This window comes from Pleurodeles waltl, chromosome 9, assembly GCF_031143425.1.
Source record: "Pleurodeles waltl isolate 20211129_DDA chromosome 9, aPleWal1.hap1.20221129, whole genome shotgun sequence".
Classification (NCBI taxonomy): Eukaryota; Metazoa; Chordata; class Amphibia; order Caudata; family Salamandridae; genus Pleurodeles; species Pleurodeles waltl.
In genome coordinates, this window is record NC_090448.1 from 1,170,462,826 (window position 1) to 1,170,486,875 (window position 24,050).

Consider the following 24,050-nt stretch of genomic DNA (forward strand, 5'->3'; position numbering starts at 1 on the left):
ATCGACCCATCAGAACTAAAGAATTTCTGGGCCATCTCCCTGCTACCCTACCCCCCGCCCCCCAAAGTACTAGAGAAAGCAATCAACGCACAACTACGTAATTTCATTGAGGCCAACAACTCACTGGACAGCTCCCAGTCTGGTTTCCGTAGCAACCACAGCACGGAGACAGCCCTCCTGGCAGCCACCAACGACATACGATTACTCCTAGACCGCAGCCACATCGCATTGTTCATACTCTTTGACCTTTCAGCAGCCTTTAACACGGTCTCCCACAGCACTCTACGCACCAGACTCCACAACCATAGCAATCCGCAGAGAAGCCTTGGAACTGATCCACTCCTTCCTCGCCAGGAGGACTCAGAGGGTCAGGCTCCAGCCCTACACAACCAGGCCCACAGGAGTCAACTGCCGAGTCCCCCAAGGATCCTGAGTCCCACACTGTTAAACGTATACATGGCCCCTCTCTCAGCCATTTTGTCAGAAGCCACGGTATGGACATTGTGTCATATGCCGATGACACACAACTCATCATTTCCCCCACGAAGACACAGACACGGCCAAAAGGAGCTTCCACTCAGGAATGGATGAGAGAAAGGTGCCTCAAGATCAACTCCGACAAGACTGAGCTCATCATCTTCGGAAATGCCACCTCAGCTTGGGGCGACTACTGGTGGCCCACATCCCTCCGCACCGACTGAGCACGCCCGCAACTTAGGTATCATCCTCGACTCCTCCCTATCCATGACCTGGCAGGTAAACTCAGCAGCTTCCTCCTGCTGGCACACACTCCACAAACTTCAGAAGATCTTCAGATGGATCCCAGCAGACTTCTCCCTCCCCAGCTCCTTGAGACCATCACAGGTAAGTAGCCACACTATTCAAAAATTGATTGATTTGGTACTTCAGATAAAAGAAAGCAGTATATGTATTAATATACAAAGGCATTATCGGTATTTATAGATGATGTCAATGAGTCAATACAGGATTTATAAAGCACGGCAAGTCACCTGTGAGTGTCTCAAGGTGTTGAAAAAAAGCAAGCAAAAGTCAGGAGCGACAGTGATGCAGCAGCATGGGAAGAGCTGGGCCTGGGACCTGCTCAATCGTGTCGTGCTCCGGCCTCCATTAAATAGGTCCTGGGAGGAAGGAGAGACAGTGGGCGGGGCTAGGAGGGAGGTGGGAAATGATGGGCGGCATGCGGAAATGGCAAGGTCAAGGCAGGGAGAAAGCAATGAAAACGAGGGAAAAGCAAGGAGAAAACACACAAAACGAAGGAAAAAGCAAGGAGAAGGTACAAAAACAGGTGAAAAAGCAAGAAGAAACAAGTGAAAACAAGAGAAAAGTAATGAGAAGGCACACAAAATACTTGGAGAAAAGCCAGGAGAAAGCAGTCAGAACAAAGGAAAAGCAAGGAGAAGGCGCACAAAAACATGGTATGATAGAGGAGGGAATTGTCTGTCCTGATAGGTGATGGTCCCTCCTATATATAAGGATATTATTCTTAATGATATATTAAATCATTTCCAATAGATGAGGGCGTTGTCTGTACTGACAGGCAAGGACATTATTTGTACTAAAAGATGGGTACTGGTAGATGAGGGTAGTATATGTAATAATAGGCATTATCAGTATTGATAGATGATGTCATGATAGAGGAGGGAATTATCTGTACTTATAGGTGACGATCCTGCCTATATATTTGAATATTATTCTTAGATATGGATTAAGGCTTTGCCTGTAGATGAGGGCATTATCTGTACTGACAGTGGAAGGACGTTTTTGTACTTGTAAACAAGGGCATTATGTGAACTGATTATCTGACCTGATAGATGAGGACACTCCCTGTAGATAAAAGTCTTATCTCTAATGATACACAAAGACATTGCCTACAGATGAGGGCATTATTGAATTGAGATATCAAGGCATTATCAGTACTGATAGATAAGGGAATTGCCTACAGGTGGGAGCATTATCTGTAGCATTATACAAGGGTGTTATATGTTCTGACAAATTAGAACATTACCTACATATGGATGAAGGCATTATCTCTACTGATGAGATAAGGGCATTACATATATTGGTAAATGAGAGTATTATCTATAGTAGCACTTGAGGGCTTTGCCTGTAGATGAAGGCATTACCCTGTACTGAAAGATAAATACCAATATTGCTTGTATCTTATCACAAGAGTTTTTTTACCTGTACCTCCAGGGCACTAACTCGTAGAACAAGAGGCTCACCTGTAACCAAGGATGGCTGAGTGTTTTGTCCACGCTGTAGCGCTTCCTCATCTTCACTTGCAGCAAATTGTTGATAAGGTCAATGGCTAAAAAAAAAGAAATGTGTGTAGTGAGCAGCAGTAACACAGTCTGGGGTTCAGCCTGGAATAGGAAACATAAAGGCAACCTACTATAAGGTGGCATTATAGCTGGTATTAATGTGCTGAGACCCTCTACCACAGGGGGCATTGCACCTTGTACTTGGAGAGACAATGGCACCTGTACCATCACATGGTGGCATCTCTGTCCAGCACAGACAGGGTTAAATTGAGCAGGTGTGTCTTGATCCAACATGGGTTTTTACAACCTCTAGTCTGTGGTTGCAACCTGGAGACTGTGTTTCACCATTAACCCAAAGTCAAAGCATTGTTACACTTTAACACATAAACTGTTTGTTGTCAACTGGTATCAATTGATTTAAACATTCTATCTGCACATCACAACCCTCATCTCCTTTTTCTGGCCCTTTATCCGTACATTCCAGTCATTTACCTGCACACTCCAGCCCTTTCTATGCACATTTTAAATGTTTACCTGTGGATGCTAACCTTATCATTCTAAACATTTATATCTACTTTCCAAACCTTTACCAACAGCACGTTTCAACCCTTACCCACCCACTTGGACTTTTATCTGCACATTCTAGTCCCCTATCTGCTTCCAACTCTTTTTCTGTACATTCAAACCCTTTGCATATTTTAAACGTTTAGCTGTGTATTTTAACCCTACCATTATAGTCATTTTAATGTACTTTTCACGCTTTATCAGCAGCACATTTCAACCCTTACCCACCCAGCTGGACTTTTATGTGCACATTCTAGTCCTTTGTCTGCGCATTCCAACCCTTTATCTGTACATTTTAAACGTCCACCTGTGGATGCTAACCTTAGCATTCTAAACATTTATATGTACTCTGCAATAATTTATCTGTGCATTCCAGTCTTCTATATGTGTTTGGGCATCCTTTGGTGTACATTCTGATAATTTAGCTCTACATTCTATCCCTGTAGGAAAGTACCATCTTGCCTGGCACGTTACCCCCATTTTTCACTGTATATATGTTGTTTTAGTTGTATGTGTCACTGGGACCCTGGTAACCCAGGGCCCCAGTGCTCATAAGTGTGCCTGAATGTGTTACCTGTGTAGTGACTAACTGTCTCACTGAGGCTCTGCTAATCAGAACCTCATTGGTTATGCTCTCTCATTTCTTTCCAAATTGTCACTGACAGGCTAGTGACCATTTTTACCAATTTACATTGGCTTACTGGAACACCCTTATAATTCCCTAGTATATGGTACTGAGGTACCCAGGGTATTGGGGTTCCAGGAGATCCCTATGGGCTGCAGCATTTCTTTTGCCACCCATAGGGAGCTCTGACAATTCTTACACAGGCCTGCCACTGCAGCCTGAGTGAAATAACGTCCACGTTATTTCACAGCCATTTTACACTGCACTTAAGTAACTTATAAGTCACCTATATGTCTAACCTTTACCTGGTAAAGGTTAGGTGCAAAGTTACTTAGTGTGAGGGCACCCTGGCACTAGCCAAGGTGCCCCCACATTGTTCAGAGCCAATTCACTGAACTTTGTGAGTGCGGGGACACCATTACACGCGTGCACTACATATAGGTCACTACCTATATGTAGCTTCACCATGGTAACTCCGAATATGGCCATGTAACATGTCTATGATCATGGAATTGCCCCCTCTATGCCATCCTGGCATTGTTGGTACAATTCCATGATCCCAGTGGTCTGTAGCACAGACCCTGGTACTGCCAGACTGCCCTTCCTGGGGTTTCTCTGCAGCTGCTGCTGCTGCCAACCCCTCAGACAGGCAGCTGCCCTCCTGGGGTCCAGCCAGGCCTGGCCCAGGATGGCAGAACAAAGAACTTCCTCTGAGAGAGGGTGTGACACCCTCTCCCTTTGGAAAATGGTGTGAAGGCAGGGGAGGAGTAGCCTCCCCCAGCCTCTGGAAATGCTTTGTTGGGCACAGATGTGCCCAATTCTGCATAAGCCAGTCTACACCGGTTCAGGGACCCCTTAGCCCCTGCTCTGGCGCGAAACTGGACAAAGGAAAGGGGAGTGACCACTCCCCTGACCTGCACCTCCCCTGGGAGGTGTCCAGAGCTCCTCCAGTGTGCTCCAGACCTCTGCCATCTTGGAAACAGAGGTGCTGCTGGCACACTGGACTGCTCTGAGTGGCCAGTGCCACCAGGTGACGTCAGAGACTCCTTGTGATAGGCTCCTTCAGGTGTTAGTAGCCTTTCCTCTCTCCTAGGTAGCCAAACCCTCTTTTCTGGCTATTTAGGGTCTCTGTCTCTGGGGAAACTGTAGATAACGAATGCATGAGCTCAGCCGAGTTCCTCTGCATCTCCCTCTTCACCTTCTGATAAGGAATCGACCGCTGACCGCGCTGGAAGCCTGCAAACCTGCAACATAGTAGCAAAGACGACTACTGCAACTCTAACGCTGATCCTGCCGCCTTCTCGACTGTTTTCCTGCTTGTGCATGCTGTGGGGGTAGTCTGCCTCCTCTCTGCACCAGAAGCTCCGAAGAAATCTCCCGTGGGTCGACGGAATCGTCCCCCTGCAACCGCAGGCACCAAAAAGCTGCATTACCGGTCCCTTGGGTCTCCTCTCAGCACGACGAGCGAGGTCCCTCGAATCCAGCGACACCGTCCAAGTGACCCCCACAGTCCAGTGACTCTTCAGCCCAAGTTTGGTGGAGGTAAGTCCTTGCCTCACCTCGCTGGGCTGCATTGCTGGGAACCGCGACTTTGCAAGCTACTCCGGCCCCTGTGCACTTCCGGCGGAAATCCTTCGTGCACAGCCAAGCCTGGGTCCACGGCACTCTAACCTGCATTGCACGACTTTCTAAGTTGGTCTCCGGCGACGTGGGACTCCTTTGTGCAACTTCGGCGAGCACCGTTTCACGCATCCTCGTAGTGCCTGTTTCTGGCACTTCTCCGGGTGCTACCTGCTTCAGTGAGGGCTCTTTGTCTTGCTCGACGTCCCCTCTCTCTGCAGGTCCAATTTGTGACCTCCTGGTCCCTCCTGGGCCCCAGCAGCGTCCAAAAACGCCAAACGCACCATTTGCGTGTAGCAAGGCTTGTTGGCGTCCATCCGGCGGGAAAACACTTCTGCACGACTCTCCAAGGCGTGGGGGATCCATCCTCCAAAGGGGAAGTCTCTAGCCCTTGTCGTTCCTGCAGTATTCACAGTTCTTCAGCCTAGTAAGAGCTTCTTTGCACCAACCGCTGGCATTTCTTGGGCATCTGCCCATCTGCGAGCTGCTTGTGACTTTTGGACTTGGTCCCCTTGTTCCACAGGTACCCTCAGACAGGAATCCATCGTTGTTGCATTGCTGATTTGTGTTTTCCTTGCATTTTCCCTCTAACACGACTATTTTGTCCTTAGGGGAACTTTGGTGCACTTTGCACTCACTTTTCAGGGTCTTGGGGAGGGTTATTTTTCTAACTCTCACTATTTTCTAATAGTCTCAGCGACCCTCTACAAGGTCACATAGGTTTGGGGTCCATTCGTGGTTCGCATTCCACTTTTGGAGTATATGGTTTGTGTTGCCCCTATCCCTATGTTTCCCCATTGCATCCTATTGTAACTATACATTGTTTGCACTGTGTTCTAAGACTATACTGCATATTTTTGCTATTGTGTATATATATCTTGTGTATATTTCCTATCCTCTCACTGAGGGTACACTCTAAGATACTTTGGCATATTGTCATAAAAATAAAGTACCTTTATTTTTAGTATAACTGTGTATTGTGTTTTCTTATGATATTGTGCATATGACACTAAGTGGTACTGTAGTAGCTTCACACGTCTCCTAGTTCAGCCTGAGCTGCTTTGCTAAGCTACCATTATCTATCAGCCTAAGCTGCTAGACACCCTATACACTAATAAGGGATCACTGGGCCTGGTGCAAGGTGCAAGTACCCCTTGGTACTCACTACAAGCCAGTCCAGCCTCCTACAATCCCTTTATCTCTACCTTCCAGTCATTTGTCTGTACATTCCAATTATCCAGCTGTACATTCCGATTCTTTATCAGCACATACAAGTCCTTTATTTGTACATGTACATTCCTTATTTATGAATTCTAACTCTTCTTGTGTACATTCCAATCCTTTTAGATGTAGATGCTGGTTCTTTATAAGTATATTCTGACCTTTTTTCATACTCTTTATTCTAATCTTTTATCAGTACACTTCAATTAATTTTATGTACATTTTAACCCATTATATGTGCACTATAAGACATTCTCTCTGAATCTGCCTATGAATTCTAACAAATGCTCTGCACGTTCTATCACTTCACAGGGGAACTCTAACACTATAGTTGTACTTTTTAACCCTTTATCTGTGCATGCCAAACTTTATATTCTAATACTTCATCTGTATATTCTAAATCTTCACCACAACAACCTTCACCTTTCATTCAAGCAATTATTTGTAAATTCCAACCTCTGATTGTGAATTCTAACTCTTTACACATTTTAATCTCTTAACCGTGAACTGTAGCTAGTTACATTCTAGCCCATTGTGAGTAGTAGGCCTGGGCACAATTAAAATTACGCTAGCGTGCTTCACATAATTTCGAGAATGTTGTGTTACATTTGTTACCTAAAACTATGCCATGTCATGTAATTAAGTGGAATTCATGGCAAAACTTTACAGCAAGTACAAAATAATAACAAGAGTGGCCACACTGCGAGTGACTGTTGTTGCACACTTGTCTCAGCTATTTTCATTTTCAAAATGCATTTCATGTTATAATATATCCCTAAATTATGTATTATTTACATTTTGTGTAAGTGCAAGTCATTTCGCATAATTCTCCTGAAATTTAATGTAATTGCATGAAAGCAAATTAGTTTCACCTACTCCTAATCAGTATTATTCGATGCTCTTGCAGACCATGCTAGCTGTAGCCTTTTTACCTTTTATCTGTACACTCCAATACGTGTACTGTGCATGCTAGACTTTTATTGGTACATTCTAATTCATGAACTGCACATCCTAACCCTTTATTTGTACATTCTACTGCATGAACTGTAGATCCTAACTCTTTATTTGGACATTCTGATTCATGAACTGCACATCCTAACCCTTTATTTGTACATTCTACGGCATGAACTGTACATCCTAACTCTTTATTTGGACATTCTAATGCGTGAACTGCACATCCTAACCCTTTATTTGTACATTCTACTGCATGAACTGTACATCCCAACTCTTTATTTGGACATTCTAATGCATAAACTGTACATCGTAACTCTTTATTTGGATATTCTAACACATGAACTGTACATCCTAACTCTTTATTTGTACATTCTAATGCATAAACTGTACATCCTAACTCTTTATTTGGATATTCTAACGCATGAACTGTGCATCCTAACTCTTTATTTGCACGTTCCAAATCATGATCTCCGCACACTTCATCTATTGCAACATTGCAAAGTATAGATCTTTATCAGCAGAACAGTTGATGGTCGCATTCTAATACTGTATGAGTATGTTCTTAAGCAGCACCCTGTATTCTAAACAGGTATCAGTGTGCCTGACCCAGCATTAGCTCATTTTCATACTCTGTGTATTCTAAACCTTTACAGTACCTAATCATTTATGATAACCTTTTAAATTCTGCATCAGTACCTTTTTTATCAGTATCAGTTCATTTTTACCTTGCACCAGAACCCTCAAAATGTACGGTTACCAGATTGCTTTGTGCCATCAATTCTCCAGTCCTGTGCTTTGACCCTAATGAATTCTGGGAATTGTAGTTGTAGTTCATTTGGTTGTTCTAATGGAACTCACACTGGAAAACAATAATTTGTAAAAGAAAAGCCTAGGGCTAGTGCATTGTGTCCTTGGTGACATGAAGTCAAATAGTAGCCTTATATTAACCTTATGTCTCTACCTCCTTGGTCAGTATTTGCATCTTATTTAACCTGTATTAGTACCTGTGAAACGCTATCTTTCCCTTCAAGCTCATTACAATACCCTGTAACCCCCACATCTGCATCTTCCTTCTCTGTAAGGTACCTTATTACCCCTGCATCTGTAACTCTATATTAGTACATATCATTCCATCTCAGTACCATACCACCATGTATCAGCACCTTCAAAACCCAATATTGGCAACTTCTCGCTCTGTAAAAGTCCTTTGTTACCCTGCATCAGGAATTCTTGTATGAGCGCCTTCTGACCCTGCATTGGTCGGTCCCATTGGCTGAGGCTTAACGTCAAATTCTGGAATGGTTTCAATCATCTCCCTACAACTTCAGGTTCCCTCGACATGGCTGTTGCAAGGTGTGGTTGGATCGTAATTCTACATCATGGACACTAATGGATCAAGTAGGTGACCCTAGTTGCTTGGGTGCCACTGATAACTTGTGACCAAATCATCAGTACCTAAATGAAGGTACCACCAGGGCGCCTACTCTGGGTGGTGATCAAGCTCATGTATTTGTGGTGTCTCACCGCCACACTCCACCTGCTCCCCCGTATCTGTGCATGGCATATTTTCCTCCAAATGACTTACAGCATTACAAGGCAAGATTAAAGACAGATTGTGTGCTATGAAACTGCCACTAAAATGACATTAGCGAAAGCTAAGGCGAGTCAAATTTACATATCATGATTTTTATTAGAGATTTTATGGCAAGGCCTAAGGCTAATATTATCGCAATCTCCTTTATTGTCACCATTGTCAGGAGCTGAGAAGGAAGGCCAGGCATCAAACATTGATACCTAAGAGTCGCTGGCAGTTGCGCACAAGTTTAGCCTACCTTCCTGTGACGTGTCCTTCCACGGGTTTGGTGGGTACATGAAGGCGGCATTCTGGATCTGGTCGTGAATGTCCTCATCCTCATTGAAGGGGAAGGTCCCGCTCAGGCTGACATAGATAATAACGCCAACAGACCACATGTCCAAAGACCGGTTGTAGCCACGATTACGCAGAACCTCTGGTGCCAGGTAGGCTGGTGTCCCCACCACGGAGCGGCGGAATGACTTCTCCCCAATGATGCGGGCAAAGCCGAAGTCACAGAGCTTGACCTGCATGGGACCAGAAGTCAAAATAGTCAAACTCTGTCTAGTTTTATGATAGCTTAAGAAATTAAACTAAAAACACCTATGAATGTTTTCTGAATTATTACTGTGTCATGTTTTCTGAATTATTACTGTGTCCCAAGTCTAAAAATCAGGCCATGGATGACTATAACGCCAAGGGTCATCTGTCTGGATATGAACATATAGAGACCTGGGCTCGGTTCAACCTTTCTTCAACCTCACATAAGGCACAATCCCTATTCCTACTGACCATTCAGAGGCTCTTGCATGATAGGAAATCCAGTGCTTAATTTGCAAAATAATAAATCCTGGTTTCCAAAGTTTTTGTCAGAGGCCAGTGTTATGGAATTCTGAGGTTGCCAAATATCAAGACTTTCTAGTGTTGATTCCTTCTCACCGTACACTCCGGTCCCCTTTATTTCATCATGCAGGTTATTTTTCATCTCCGCTTTCTTCTTTTGACACTTTTTTCCACTACTCTCTTCTGCCTTTTTTTTCTTTTCCTTCCTTACTGCATCTTGTTCTTGGACAAAGTCTGATGTTTAAAAATAAGTACTGGTCCCCAAAAATTAAGGTCAGTGGGACCCAACAGCAACCCAACCACAGGCTCATGCTAAGCGCTATACCAATTTGCCTGCCTCCGGTAGGCGATGATGATACTGATATAGAAACTGTATAGAGAACATTACAACAGACTAGCCTTAAGGCAACAGTAGACAAGTCATACTCTCAAAGTTTCTTGGTGTTACCTGTGGAAATGGATCAGCTGACGCCAGCAGGACGTTTTCTGGCTTTAAATCACAGTGCACAATATTTTTAAAATGAAGATGCCTCAAGGCCACCAGGATCTGAGGTGAAACAAAGAAAACAGTTGTTAAAAAAGCATTGGCAAAACCAATAAGTCTGGCCTTAGTAAGCAGGAGAAATGGTACAACATTAAAAAACATGCCAGTTTAAATTGGTGGCCCTATGCTTACAAAAAATGTAAATAAAAAAAATAAAAAATTGGTTATAATATTAAAAGAACAGTACAGGTGCTTTTTAAGCTGGCAGTCCTGGTGATCGGCCCATCCGGAGCCTCCTGCGGTGAGACACGGTATGAAGATGATGCCCACCTACCAGGAATGACCAACCGGCTGCAGTTGTCCTGCCTAGCAGGTTCCTTGATCACTCACTCTGGGCAGCAGCAGTGACATCAGCACTCCCGCATCCGGCAGGAGGACGCCTGCTGTCTTGATTGATCTCATTTCAGCAGGTGTCTTGCTGGCATGGTTGGTCGTCATCCTTAACTAGCAAGTGCAACAATGAGTGATACCCACTGGGAGAGATGACTGACAGCACACACATCAAATCTGTTAATGAGGGGGTGTGAAGGAGGGCTTGGGCCAATCAGTGTATTCAGTAGGGGTGCGGGGGGGGCTGTGCCAATGCACTTATGAGACTCGTTGCTAAGGAAGAACTTGCATCAGTCTATTAATGAGAGGTTGAGGGCCTGTGCCAACGCCTGCATGGAACAAAGAACAAGAGAGGAGCCTGCACCAGTCTATCAATGAAAGGAAGGATGGAGTGAGGATGCATGGGACACGATACGATACAGGAGCCTACACCAGTCTGTTAATGAGAGGAAGGATGGGGTGAGGACACATGGGACAAGATACAAGACATGAGCCTACACCAGTCTGTTAATGAGAGGAAGGATGGGGTGAGGATGCATAGGACAAGGTATGATACAGGAGCCTACACCAGTCTGTTAATGAGAGGAAGGATGGAGTGAGGATGCATGGGACAAGGTACAAGACATGAGCCTACACCAGTCTGTTAATGAGAGGAAGGATGGGGTGAGGACACATGGGACAAGGTACAAGACATGGCCCTACACCAGTCTGTTAATGAGAGGAAGGATGGGGTGAGGACGCATAGGACAAGGTATGATACAGGAGCCTACACCAGTCTGTTAATGAGAGGGAGGATGGGGTGAGGATGCATGGGACAAGGTACAATATAGGAGCCTACACCAGTCTATCAATGAGAGGAAGGATGGGGTGAGGATGCATGGGACAAGGTACAAGACATTAGCCTACACCAGTCTATTAATGAGAAAAAGGACAGGGTGAGGATGCATGGGACAATATACGATACAGGAGCCTACACCAGTCTGTTAATGAGAGGAAGGATGGAGTGAGGACACATGGGACAAGGTACAAGACATGAGAGTACACCAGTCTGTTAATGAGAGGAAGGATGGGGTGAGGATGCATGGTACAAGGTACAATACAGGAGCCTACACCAGTCTATCAATGAGAGGAAGGATGGAGTGAGGATGCATGGGACAAGGTATAATACAGGAGCCTACACCAGTCTATCAATGAGAGGAAGGATGGAGTGAGGATTCATGGGACGAGGTATAATACAGGAGCCTACCTCAGTCTATCAATGAGAGGAAGGATGGGGTGAGGATCTACACCTACCTTTATCAAGACATGAGCCTGCACCAGTCTATTAATGAGAGAAAGGATGGGGTGAGGATGCATGGGACACAATACGATACAGGAGCCTACACCAGTCTGTTAATGAGAGGAAGGATGGGGTGAGGATCTACACCTACCTTTATCAAGACATGAGCCTGCACCAGTCTATTAATGAGAGGAAGGATGGATTGAGGATTCATGGGACGAGGTATAATACAGGAGCCTACCCCAGTCTATCAATGAGATGAAGGATGGGGTGAGGATGCATGGGACAAGGTACAAGACATGAGCCTACACCAGTCTATTAATTAGAAAAAGGACAGGGTGAGGATGCATGGGACACAATACGATACAGGAGCCTACACCAGTCTGTTAATGAGAGGAAGGATGGGGTGAGGATGCATAGGACAAGGTATGATACAGGAGCCTACACCAGTCTGTTAATGAGAGGAAGGATGGATTGAGGATGCATGGGACAAGGTACAAGCCATGAGCCTACACCAGTCTGTTAATGAGAGGAAGGATGGGGTGAGGACACATGGGACAAGGTACAAGACATGACCCTACACCAGTCTGTTAATGAGAGGAAGGATGGGGTGAGGATGCATAGGACAAGGTATGATACAGGAGCCTACACCAGTCTGTTAATGAGAGGGAGGATGTGGTGAGGATGCATGGGACAAGGTGCAATACAGGAGCCTACCCCAGTCTATCAATGAGAGGAAGGATGGGGTTAGGATGCATGGGACAAGGTACAAGACATGAGTCTACACCAGTCTATTAATGAGAAAAAGGACAGGGTGAGGATGCATGGGACAAGATACGATACAGGAGCCTACACCAGTCTGTTAATGAGAGGAAGGATGGAGTGAGGACACATGGGACAAGGTACAAGACATGAGCCTACACCAGTCTGTTAATGAGAGGAAGGATGGGGTGAGGATGCATGGGACAAGGTAAAATACAGGAGCCTACACCAGTCTATTAATGAGAGAAAGGATGGAGTGAGGATGCATGGGACAAGGTATAATACAGGAGCCTACACCAGTCAGCTAATGAGAGGAGGATGGGGTGAGGATGCATAGGACAAGAAAGGAGCCTACACCAGTCTGGTAATGGGAGGAAGGATGGGGTGAGGATTCATGGGACAAGGTACAATACAGGAGCCTACACCAGTCTATTAATGAGAGAAAGGATGGAGTGAGGATGCATGGGACAAGGTATAATACAGGAGCCTACCCCAGTCTATCAATGAGAGGAAGGATGGGGTGAGGATGCATGGGACAAGGTACGAGAAAAGAGACTGTACACGTCTGTTAATGAGAGGGTAAGGGATCGTGCCAACTCATGCACGGGACCAAGTACAAGAGACCAGTCCAAACTAGTCTGTTGCTGGAGTGTGGGGTGGGAATGGATGAGGATGCATGGGACCAGGATGGAGAGAAAAGTGTACACCAGTCTGTCAGTGACATGGAGTGGAATGAGGGACTGTGTTAACTCACGCTCGGGACCAGGACCGCAACAGGAATTTAAAGCAGCTCATTAATTAGAAGATGAAGGGGAAGAGGGCCTCTGCCAGCTGATGCATGGGACCAAGACGAAAGGTGGAGCCCCCACCGTTCTATTAGCAAGAGGAGGGGGCGTGTCCAAGATGGTGTTAGGATGGTCGCACCATGGCTGAGCTCCACCACCATCACTACAACGACAAGCTGAAGCGGGGTGACCTGTCAGGCTCCGTATATGGACGAGAGGACACCCATACACCGGAAGCATTCTCACCCTCGGACCCTGACCACCCAAATACCTGCATAGAGGCTTGGGCCTCCTCCCGGCCTGAGACCACGCATCCCCAAGATGGCTGCTGCCAGAACTTAGGCAGTAGAGAAGCCAGCGCCAGACCTCCTTGACTGTGCGGTGGACCTGTGCTGCTGGAGCTGCCGTCACCAACGGACGCCGCGGACCTACTACACACGCCCGCTCTTGGTGAGTCGCCCAATGGCCATCTGGTAAGGCGAAACAGAGCAGCAAAGTGGGGGAGAGTGTTGCGGCACTAACTGCTGGATTGGAGCGGTTGCGCCTGTGGGAGCGCCTTCGCTCTGCCTTCACTTTGCCAGTGAGCTGGGTGCGCAGGGTGTGCCGGGCCTGTTATCGCCGAAATAGTCATCTGCCGCAGGCGGCGCGGCTGGGACAGGCTGCCCACGAATATCCGAATTGCGGCCTAGCACACCTACAGTCGTTCTCCGCCTGGACGTGGAGCTGCCCCTCCAATCAAATTTGAACTCCCATTATCTTGTAAGTCCTCAATACGTGGTTAGAAGACTTCAAGTGGTAGAAAATGCAGCAGCACACATTTTCTTAAAGATCCCTAACTAGACCTCTATGTCAGGCGCATTCGCCTCGCTGCGCTGCCTACCTGTAGAACAGAGGATACAGTTCAAGGCCCTCTGTATGGCGCATTGAGCTTTACATAATGAGTGGTAAGTGCCCTTGGCTGCGACACCACCTGATACAGTCTTACACCCCTGATAGGACCTTGTGATCCATTGCCTCGTGTCAATTGGTAATTCCTAAAATTCATGAGTAGAGAAGCGGCAGCCGAGTCTTTGCCTACATGGTTCCTTAAAGATTTGTAAGGTGAAAGATGAATTGAGTTTCACAAAGCAACTACAAACTTTGCTACTTATCTAATTTCTATGTGTAATATGGTCTGCATATTCTGCCCAGTGCCAGGAGGCCTGGTGGGGTAGCCATGCACTTTAGAAATGCAGAGAATAGAATACTATTGAAACTGGTACCTAGAAAGGAGTGCACAACACATTGTTATCAATGAGACTTGAGTGAGGAGAGATATCTAGACCAGGTTATTATTGAGACTGCAGCAAAGGGAGCCGCCTGCACTAGTCTGTTAATATAACTGCGACCAGAGAAGTACTAAACTGTCTATTAATGAAACCGGTCCCTGGACACATTTGTTTTTAGTTTCTGTTAATCTGTTCCGCCCAGAAACAACATTGTTTTTGTTTGAATTTGTGAATTATGCAGCATATGATGAAAGGTGTTGCAAATTCATAAAAAAGATGGGGACTACACTGCAGCAGAAATCCCCCATTCCAGTAGCCCTGGGTACACCAGATTATCTTCTTGGTGGTAAAGTGGGGTCTGCTTAGATAGTAACACACATGGACTGAAAGGAAATTCTTGTTCTCACTGGAAGGGAGTGAAGTGATCCCAGTCTTGGAAACACATGATATCCCCTTTTCAAATACATCCTCTAAGCTACTGCATCCTGCACTCTCTGAAGCCTTTACGCCAAAGAAGCAGACTGCCCTTGTGTGGCTGCAATATTAACCTGGAGACCACCTGTGCCAACATTTAGTAAAACAAGCACAATGATCCCATGTGATTCCTTCATGACAGGTATACTGCATAGATCCAATCTGTCGCAATTAATTCACCAGTCCAGCAATACTCAACAGATGCACACAAGGGCCGCTCCTTATAAAAGACGTGATGTTGTATTATTGCATCATCGCAGTCCTATAATTAATAGACATTAGTGCACAAAGGCAGTGTGCAAAGGTGACAAGTGTGTGATTTATATACATAGGTGCATATGTAACAACAGGGATGCCACACCAATTCATCCTGCAAGAAAGCCCAACTTGTTTCGGCCCTTTGAAATGATTATGCGGACCTTATAGGTCGTCTGTCTAATAGTCTTTATATGTAGAGCATTAAGAAACCACCAACACTGAGTTGGTTCTCAATCCCAAAAGGGCTGGAAGGATCTTTTTTTTGGGGTGGGGGGATCCACTCTCCACCCAGGGATACACCATCCCAATTCAATAACCAATCACAATAAATAAATAGTCCTGGACCTAGTCAACGGTCACAATTATGAGCACTCATCCCAACGTGGTTCCCTTACCTTTGAAGAAAGAAGTTCTATCTTTTCTAGTGACCCTCACCTACTCTAGTAGTGGCATGCTTAATCATTGGGTCCACACTAGCTCCTAGAGGCCGGTTGAGCCCACCCTTCTTTCTTCAAGGGGAAGGAAACCACGTTGTGATGAGCTGTCATAATTGTGACCGTTGTCTAGATCCAGGGTTACTTATTTATTGTGATTGGTTTGTCTGTCTAATAACCTGTAATCAGCTAAAAAAGGCTCCTCTACTCCACCAGTATAAGCAGATAAATCAAAAGTGAGAGGGTGGAATCACAACATACTTCACCAGTGAATCTTAAAATAGATTATTGGACCAGAGTAATGCCTTCTGTCATCTCAAAGCATACTACCATAATTTATAAGTGTTATAATCATATGTGGACTTTGTATCAGTGGATTCAAAGTCTTCCCTAATTTAAACTACTCTCCATAGTGACAAGGCTACATGTGAGGAGTTTTTACATATGAGAAATTTGGGCTTATGTATTATTCGTGTAGCATAGACCAATCACCACGCAATAGCCTCCCATGGAATCGTTGTGTTTTTTCCTTGTCATTTACCCAGGCTCTGTAAATTGGGTATGAGGGTTAGTCCTGGGTACCTATTATTGCATTACCTTCCTGACAAGGCAAGGTCTTGGTCGATCCTGACTCCAAGCAAGGGGATACAAATCATTGATTTCAGGTGTTAATCTCATTAGTTGAAGCAAAACTAGACCACAATACACAAAATACATCAGGATAACACACAAAAGTCCAGGATTGGAAACAGTGCCCTTAAGGTCCTGGAGGGAGGCGGTCACCCTAATTTCAAGATTTGTTTATAAATGTGAATGGAGCTTCTTGCGAGGCTGCTGGCCACAGACCTTTGGGCCTCGGAAGCCATAGTTGCCCCTACCACGATGATCTAAGTTCTCTTGGGATAGTTGAACACATAACTTACCTCACCTTACCTTACATGATCACAAAGCTGGGAGAGACTCTACCTAGCTGCAGATTCCTTACCTTAGAATTATCCCGAGGCATCAGATTGGATCCGGAACATTTTCGTGAGTAGTACCCTTGCATGTCGGTAGGCGGCGTTGTTCAGCTACACGTGGCATCGTCCACATCATCCGCACTGGAAGTGATGTGCGTGGTGCCTATATAGGCTCCACCCAGTGTGCTGACATCACTTTGTTTTGCAACTTTCCACACCAGGAGTGCAGGAACACTGACCACTGGTGGGGAAAACAAGGGTCCTCAAAGGGGAATAGTCCTGTCCCTAGATATCTGTTTGCAGAGCGGGCAGGATAGGTGGGTTGGTCAGGAATCTGCGTTTAGACAGAGATTCAACCAGATAACTCCTTACCGAAGGTAAGTAACTTGTTCATTTGATAGGGACTTGTAGCCACACATTTCATACCATTGTAAGAGGCTGGACTGGCTTGTAGTGAGTACCTAGGGGTACTTGCACCAGGCCCAGTTATCCCTTATTAGTGTATAGGGTGTCTAGCAGCATAGGCTGATAGATAATGGTAGCTTAGCAGAGCAGCTTAGGCTGAACTAGGAGACGAGTGAAGCTCCTACAGTACCACTAGTGTCATATGCACAATATCATAAGAAAACACAATACACAGATATACTAAAAATAAAGGTACTTTATTTTTATGACAATATGCCAAAAGTATCTCAGTGAGTACCCTCAGTATGAGGATAGCAAATATACACAAGATATTTGTACACAATACCAAAAGATGCAGTAATAGTATTAGAAAACAGTGCAAACAATGTATAGTTACAATAGGATGCAATGGGGACACATAGGGATAGGGGCAACACAAACCATATACTCCAAAAGTGGAATGCGAACCACGAATGGACCCCAAACCTATGTGACCTTGTAGAGGGTCGCTGGGACTATTAGAAAATAGTAAGGGTTAGAAAAATAACCCACCCCAAGACCCTGAAAAGTGAGTGCAAAGTGCAATAAAGTTCCTCAAAGGACAAAGAAGTCGTGATAGGGGAATTCTGCAGGAAAGACACAAACCAACAATGCAACAACGATGGATTTCCAGTCGAGGGTACCTGTGGAACAAGGGGACCAGGTCCAAAAGTCACAAGCAAGTCGGAGATGGGCAGATGCCCAGGAAATGCCAGCTGTGGGTGCAAAGGAGCTGCTACTGGACAGTAGAAGCTTAGGTTTCTGCAGGAACGACAAGGGCTAGAGACTTCCCCTTTGGAGGACGGATCCCCCACGCCGTGGAGAGTCGTGCAGAAGTGTTTTCCCGCCGAAAGACCGCCAACAAGCCTTGCTAGCTGCAAATCGTGCGGTTAGTGTTTTTGGATGCTGCTGTGGCCCAGGAGGGACCAGGATGTCGCCAATTGCGTCAGGGGACAGAGGGGGCGTCGAGCAAGACAAGGAGCCCTCTCAGCAGCAGGCAGCACCCGCAGAAGTGCCAGAAACAGGCACTACGAGGATGCGTGAAACGGTGCTCACCCGAAGTCGCACAAAGGAGTCCCACGTCGCCGGAGAACAACTTAGAAGGTCGTGCAATGCAGGTTAGAGTGCCGTGGACCCAGGCTGCACTGTGCACAAAGGATTTCCGCCGGAAGTGCACGGAGGCCGGAGTAGCTGAAAAAGTCGCGGTTCCCAGCAATGCAGTCTGGCGTGGGGAGGCAAGGACTTACCTCCACCAAACTTGGACTGAAGAGTCACTGGACTGTGGGAGTCACTTGGACAGAGTTGCTGGATTCAAGGGACCTCGCTCGTCGTGCTGAGAGGAGACCCAGGGTACCGGTGATGCAGTTCTTTGGTGCCTGCGGTTGCAGGGGGACGATTCCGTCGACCCATGGGAGATTTCTTCGGAGCTTCTAGTGCAGAGAGGAGGCAGACTACCCCCACAGCATGCACCACCAGGAAAGCAGTCGAGAAGGCGGCAGGATCAGCGTTACAGAGTTGCAGTAGTCGTCTTTGCTACTTTGTTGCAGTTTTGCAGGCTTCCAGCGCGGTCAGCAGTCGATTCCTTGGCAGAAGGTGAAGAGAGAGATGCAGAGGAACTCGGATGAGCTCTTGCATTCGTTATCTAAGGAATCCCAAGAGACAGAGGGGGTTATTCTAACTTTGGAGGAGTGTTAATCCGTCCCAAAAGTGACGGTAAAGTGACGATATACCACCAGCCGTATTACGAGTTCCATAGGATATAATGGACTCGTAATACGGCTGGTGGTAAATCCGTCACTTTTCCGTCACTTTTGGGAAGGATTAACACCTCCTACAAAGTTAGAATAACCCCCAGAGACCCTAAATAGCCAGAAAAGAGGGTTTGGCTACCTAGGAGAGAGGATAGGCTAGCAACACCTGAAGGAGCCTATCAGAAGGAGTCTCTGACGTCAGCTGATGGCACTGGCCACTCAGAGCAGTCCAGTGTGCCAGCAGCACCTCTGTTTCCAAGATGGCAGAGGTCTGGAGCACACTGGAGGAGCTCTGGGCACCTCCCAGGGGAGGTACAGGTCAGGGGAGTGGTCACTCCCCTTCCCTTTGTCCAGTTTCGTGCCAGAGCAGGGCTAAGGGGTCCCTGAACCGGTGTAGACTGGCTTATGCAGAAATGGGCACGATGTGTGCCCATGAAAGCATTTCCAGAGGCTGGGGGAGGCTACTCCTCCCCTGCCTTCACACCATTTTCCAAAGGGAGAGGGTGTAACACCCTCTCTCAGAGGAAGTCCTTTGTTCTGCCATCCTGGGCCAGGCCTGGCTGGACCCCAGGAGGGCAGAAGCCTGTCTGAGGGGTTGGCAGCAGCTGCAGTGAAACCCCGGGAAAGGCAGTTTGGCAGTACCAGGGTCTGTGCTACAGACCACTGGGATCATGGGATTGTGCCAACTATGCCAGGATGGTATAGAGGGGGCAATTCCATGATCATAGACATGTTACATGGCCATATTCAGAGTTACCATTGTGAAGCTACTTATAGGTAGTGACCTATATGTAGTGCACGCGTGTAATGGTGTCCCGCACTCACAAAGTCCGGGTAATTGGCCCTGAACAATGTGGGGGCACCTTGGCTAGTGCCAGGTTGCCCTCACACTAAGTAACTTTGCACCTAACCTTTACCAGGTAAAGGTTAGACATATAGGTGACTTATAAGTTACTTAAGTGCAGTGTAAAATGGCTGTGAAATAACGTGGACGTTATTTCACTCAGGCTGCAGTGGCAGGCCTGTGTAAGAATTGTCAAAGCTCCCTATGGGTGGCAAAAGAAATGCTGCAGCCCATAGAGATCTCCTGGAACCCCAATACCCTGAGTACCTCAGTACCATATACTAGGAATTATAAGGGTGTTCCAGTAAGCCAATGTAAATTGGTAAAATTGGTCACTAGCCTGTTAGTGACAATTTGAAAGAAATGAGAGAGCATAACCACTGAGGTTCTGATTAGCAGAGCCTCAGTGAGACAGTTAGTCATAACACAGGGAACACATACCTATAGGTCACAAACTTATGAGCACTGGGGTCCTGACTAGCAGAGTCCCAGTGACACATAACAAACATACTGAAAACATAGGGTTTTCACTATGAGCACTGGGCCCTGGCTAGCAGGATATCAGTGAGACAGTGAAAACACCCTGACATACACTCACAAACAGGCCCAAAGTGGGGGTAACAAGACTAGAAAGAGGCTACTTTCTCACAACCATAGAATAGGTATGCAAGCAATACCTCCCCAGAGGTGGGTCTGCGAAGCCATTTCACAACAAAAAGTCCTGCAGGACTGAACGGGCAAATTGCCATCCTGAAGGACCTGACTGTCCAGGCAGTATTGCTTTGTGATGTGCAGAGAGACCCAAGTTGTTGGCTGGCAGATGTTCAGGATCGGGACTCAGCGTGCTAGCACAGTGGTTGCAGCCTTTGCTCTTGTGGCATGAACACGCAAACCCTCAACGGTCACAATTATGAGCACTCATCCCAACGTGGTTCCCTTACCTTTGAAGAAAGAAGTTCTATCTTTTCTAGTGACCCTCACCTACTCTAGTAATGGCACGCTTAATCATTGGGTCCACACTAGCTCCTAGAGGCCGGTTGAGCCCACCCTTCTTTCTTCAAGGGGAAGGGAACCACGTTGTGATGAGCTGTCATAATTGTGACCGTTGACTAGATCCAGGGTTACTTATTTATTGTGATTGGTTTGCCTGTCTAATAACCTGTAATCAGCTCAAAAAGGCTCCTCTACTCCACCAGTATTAGCAGATAAATCAAAAGTGAGAGGGTGGAATCACAACATACTTAACCAGTGAATCTTAAAATAGATTAATGGACCAGAGTAATGCCTTCTGTCATCTCAATGCATACTACCATAATTTATAAGTGTTATAATCATATGTGGACTTTGTGTCAGTGGATTCAAAGTCTTCCCTAATTTAAACTACTCTCCATAGTGACAAGGCTACATGTGAGGAGTTTTTACGTATGAGAAATTTGGGCTTATGTATTATTCATGTAGCATAGACCAATCACCACGCAATAGCCTCCCATGGAATCGTTGTATTTTTTCCTTGTCATTTACCCAGGCTCTGTAAATTGGGTATGAGGGTTAGTCCTGGGTACCTATTATTACATTACCTTCCTGACAAGGCAAGGTCTTGGTCGATCCTGACTCCAAGCAAGGGGATACAAATCATTGATTTCAGGTGTTAATCTCATTAGTTGAAGCAAAACTAGACCACAATACACAAAATACATCAGGATAACACACAAAAGTCCAGGATTGGAAACAGTGCCCTTAAGGACCTGGAGGGAGGCGGTCACCCTAATTTCAAGATTTGTTTATAAATGTGAATGGAGCTACTTGCGAGGCTGCTGGCCACAGACCTTTGGGCCCCGGAAGCCATAGTTGCCCCTACCACGATGATCTAAGTTCTCTTGGGATAGTTGAACACGTAACTTACCTCACCTTACCTTACATGATCACAAAGCTGGGAGAGACTCTACCTAGCTGCAGATTCCTTACCTTAGAATTACCCCGAGGCATCAGATTGGATCCGGAACATTTTCGTGAGTAGTACCCTTGCATGTCGGTAGGCGGCATTGTTCAGCTACACGCGGCATCGTCCACATCATCCGCACTGGAAGTGATGTGCGTGGTGCCTATATAGGCTCCACCCAGTGTGCTGACATCACTTTGTTTTGCAACTTTCCACACCAGGAGTGCAGGAACACTGACCACTGGTGGGGAAAACAAGGGTCCTCAAAGGGGAATAGTCCTGTCCCTAGATATCTGTTTGCAGAGCGGGCAGGATAGGTGGGTTGGTCAGGAATCTGCGGTTAGACAGAGATTCAACCAGATAACTCCTTACCGAAGGTAAGTAACTTGTTCATTTGATAGGGACTTCTAGCCACACATTTCATACCATAGAATAGGTATGCAAGCAATACCTCCCCAGAGGTGGGTCTGCAAAGCCATTTCACAACAAAAAGTCCTGAAGGACTGAACGGGCAAATTGCCATCCTGAAGGACCTAACTGTCCAGGCAGTATTGCTTTGTGATGTGCAGAGAGACCCAAGTTGTTGGCTGGCAGATGTTCAGGATCGGGACTCAGCGTGCTAGCACAGTGGTTGCAGCCTTTGCTCTTGTGGCATGAACACGCAAACCCTCTGCAGGTTGCTTCACGGCCAATGAGTGGCAGATTATAAGGCAGAGAACAATCCATTTGGAGATGATTAATTTCTGCACGGACTTCCCTTTTTTGGCTCTGACATACCCCACAAACAGTTAGTTATCCTCCGAAAACTTTTTTGTGTGGTCAAAGTAGAACGACAGTGCTTTTTTTGGGTCCAGTCGATGGAGTTGCTTGTCTTCTTTAGAGAAATGCGGCAAAGTGAAAAATGTACGCAGGATAATTAATTGGCCAACATGAAAGGGAGTAACCACATTCGGAAGGAAGGAGGCTCTGGCGTGAAGGACCATCTTGTCTGGATAGATGATGATGTATGAAGGCCTAGATGACAAAGCAGGGAACTTACTGACCCTCAGGCTAGATGTTATGGCCATCAGAAAGTCTGTCCTGATGGTAAGGAGCCTGATAGGACAGTTGTGTGGTGGCTCGAAAAGAGTGCACATTAGAAAGGTGAGTACTAAGTTTAGGTCCCACTGAGGCATGATGAAGGGTAAAGGTAGGGACATGTGTTGGAGACCTTTAGAAAACCTATTTACAATAGGGAATTTGGACAGGGATTGGCTGATCTGGCAACCACAGAAATGCTGGGATGGCAGAAAGATAGCCCTCTAAAAAGAACAAACAAAAATACCTGAGAAAGGGGAGCAGAAAAGAGGTCAGCCTGCTTTTCAGCACACCATGCCACAAACTTGCCCCAATAGCAGGAATATACTGTCTTGGTGGAAGGACGCCTGGCTGCTAAGATGACTTTACAGACTTTGGCCGGAAGGTTAAAAGCTGTCAACTGTCGCTGCTCAATCTCCACTAATGAAAGCGAAGTGTTAACAGCTTCAGGTGGAAGAACCTCCCCTGTTGCTGCGACAGAAGATCCTCCCATACGGGCAGTCTGATCAGAGGACCGATGGCCATTCTCAGCAGCTCGGGATACCAAAGTCTCCAACCTCAGTCCAGAGCCATATGGATGACTTGGGCCCGGTCGTTCCTTATTTTCTTAAAAACCCTGGGCAGAAGTGGTATGTGCAGAAAGGTGTGCAGGAGGCCTGAGCTCCACTCGAGATGAAAGGTGTCTCTGAGCGATAGCACCCTTGGAAGCTCAAGCGTGCAAAAATGCTGACATTGCATGCTCTCGGAGGTGGAGAACAAATCTAACCAAGGCTCTCCTCACTGCTGAAAGAGGCCTTGCACTACTTCCGGATGGAGATGCCACTTATGATCCGCTAGACGTCGTCGGTGAGTTTGTCAGCACTGGCATTCAGGGAGCCCGCAGGTGTTGAATCATCAGGGATATGCCCTGACATTCCAGCCATGGCCAGAGAAGCAGGGCCTCTTGATAAAGAGTCCAGCACACCACCCACCCCACCCTGTTTGTTGCAGTACCACACAGTGGTGGTATTGTCCGTGAATACCTGCACTAGCTTTCCGTTGATGGAAGGCAAAAAGGCTTTCAATGCCAGCAGGAACATCTGCAGATGCAGTAGGCTGATGTGGATTCGGATTCTGCTGAAGACCATAGGCCTCTGATTTCCGACTCTCCCAGATGACTGCCCATCCCACGGGTGATGCATCTGTCCCTACTGTCAGATCAGGTTGGGGAAGGAAGAAGG

At 46.3% G+C, this 24,050-nt stretch overlaps 1 protein-coding gene across 2 annotated transcripts in view; it reads right to left on the reverse strand.

Moving 5' to 3' along the window:
- PRKD1 (protein kinase D1) overlaps positions 1 to 24,050 on the reverse strand; it is a 720,579-nt gene that overhangs the window by 22,561 nt on the left and 673,968 nt on the right. For both annotated transcript variants that reach the window (XM_069209053.1, XM_069209052.1), the window contains exons 15-17: positions 10,131 to 10,229; positions 9,099 to 9,366; positions 2,244 to 2,329 (exon numbers count right to left, since the gene is read on the reverse strand). In XM_069209053.1, coding sequence (XP_069065154.1) covers positions 2,244 to 2,329; positions 9,099 to 9,366; positions 10,131 to 10,229 — 453 coding nt within the window. The remainder of the gene's footprint in view (positions 1 to 2,243; positions 2,330 to 9,098; positions 9,367 to 10,130; positions 10,230 to 24,050) is intronic.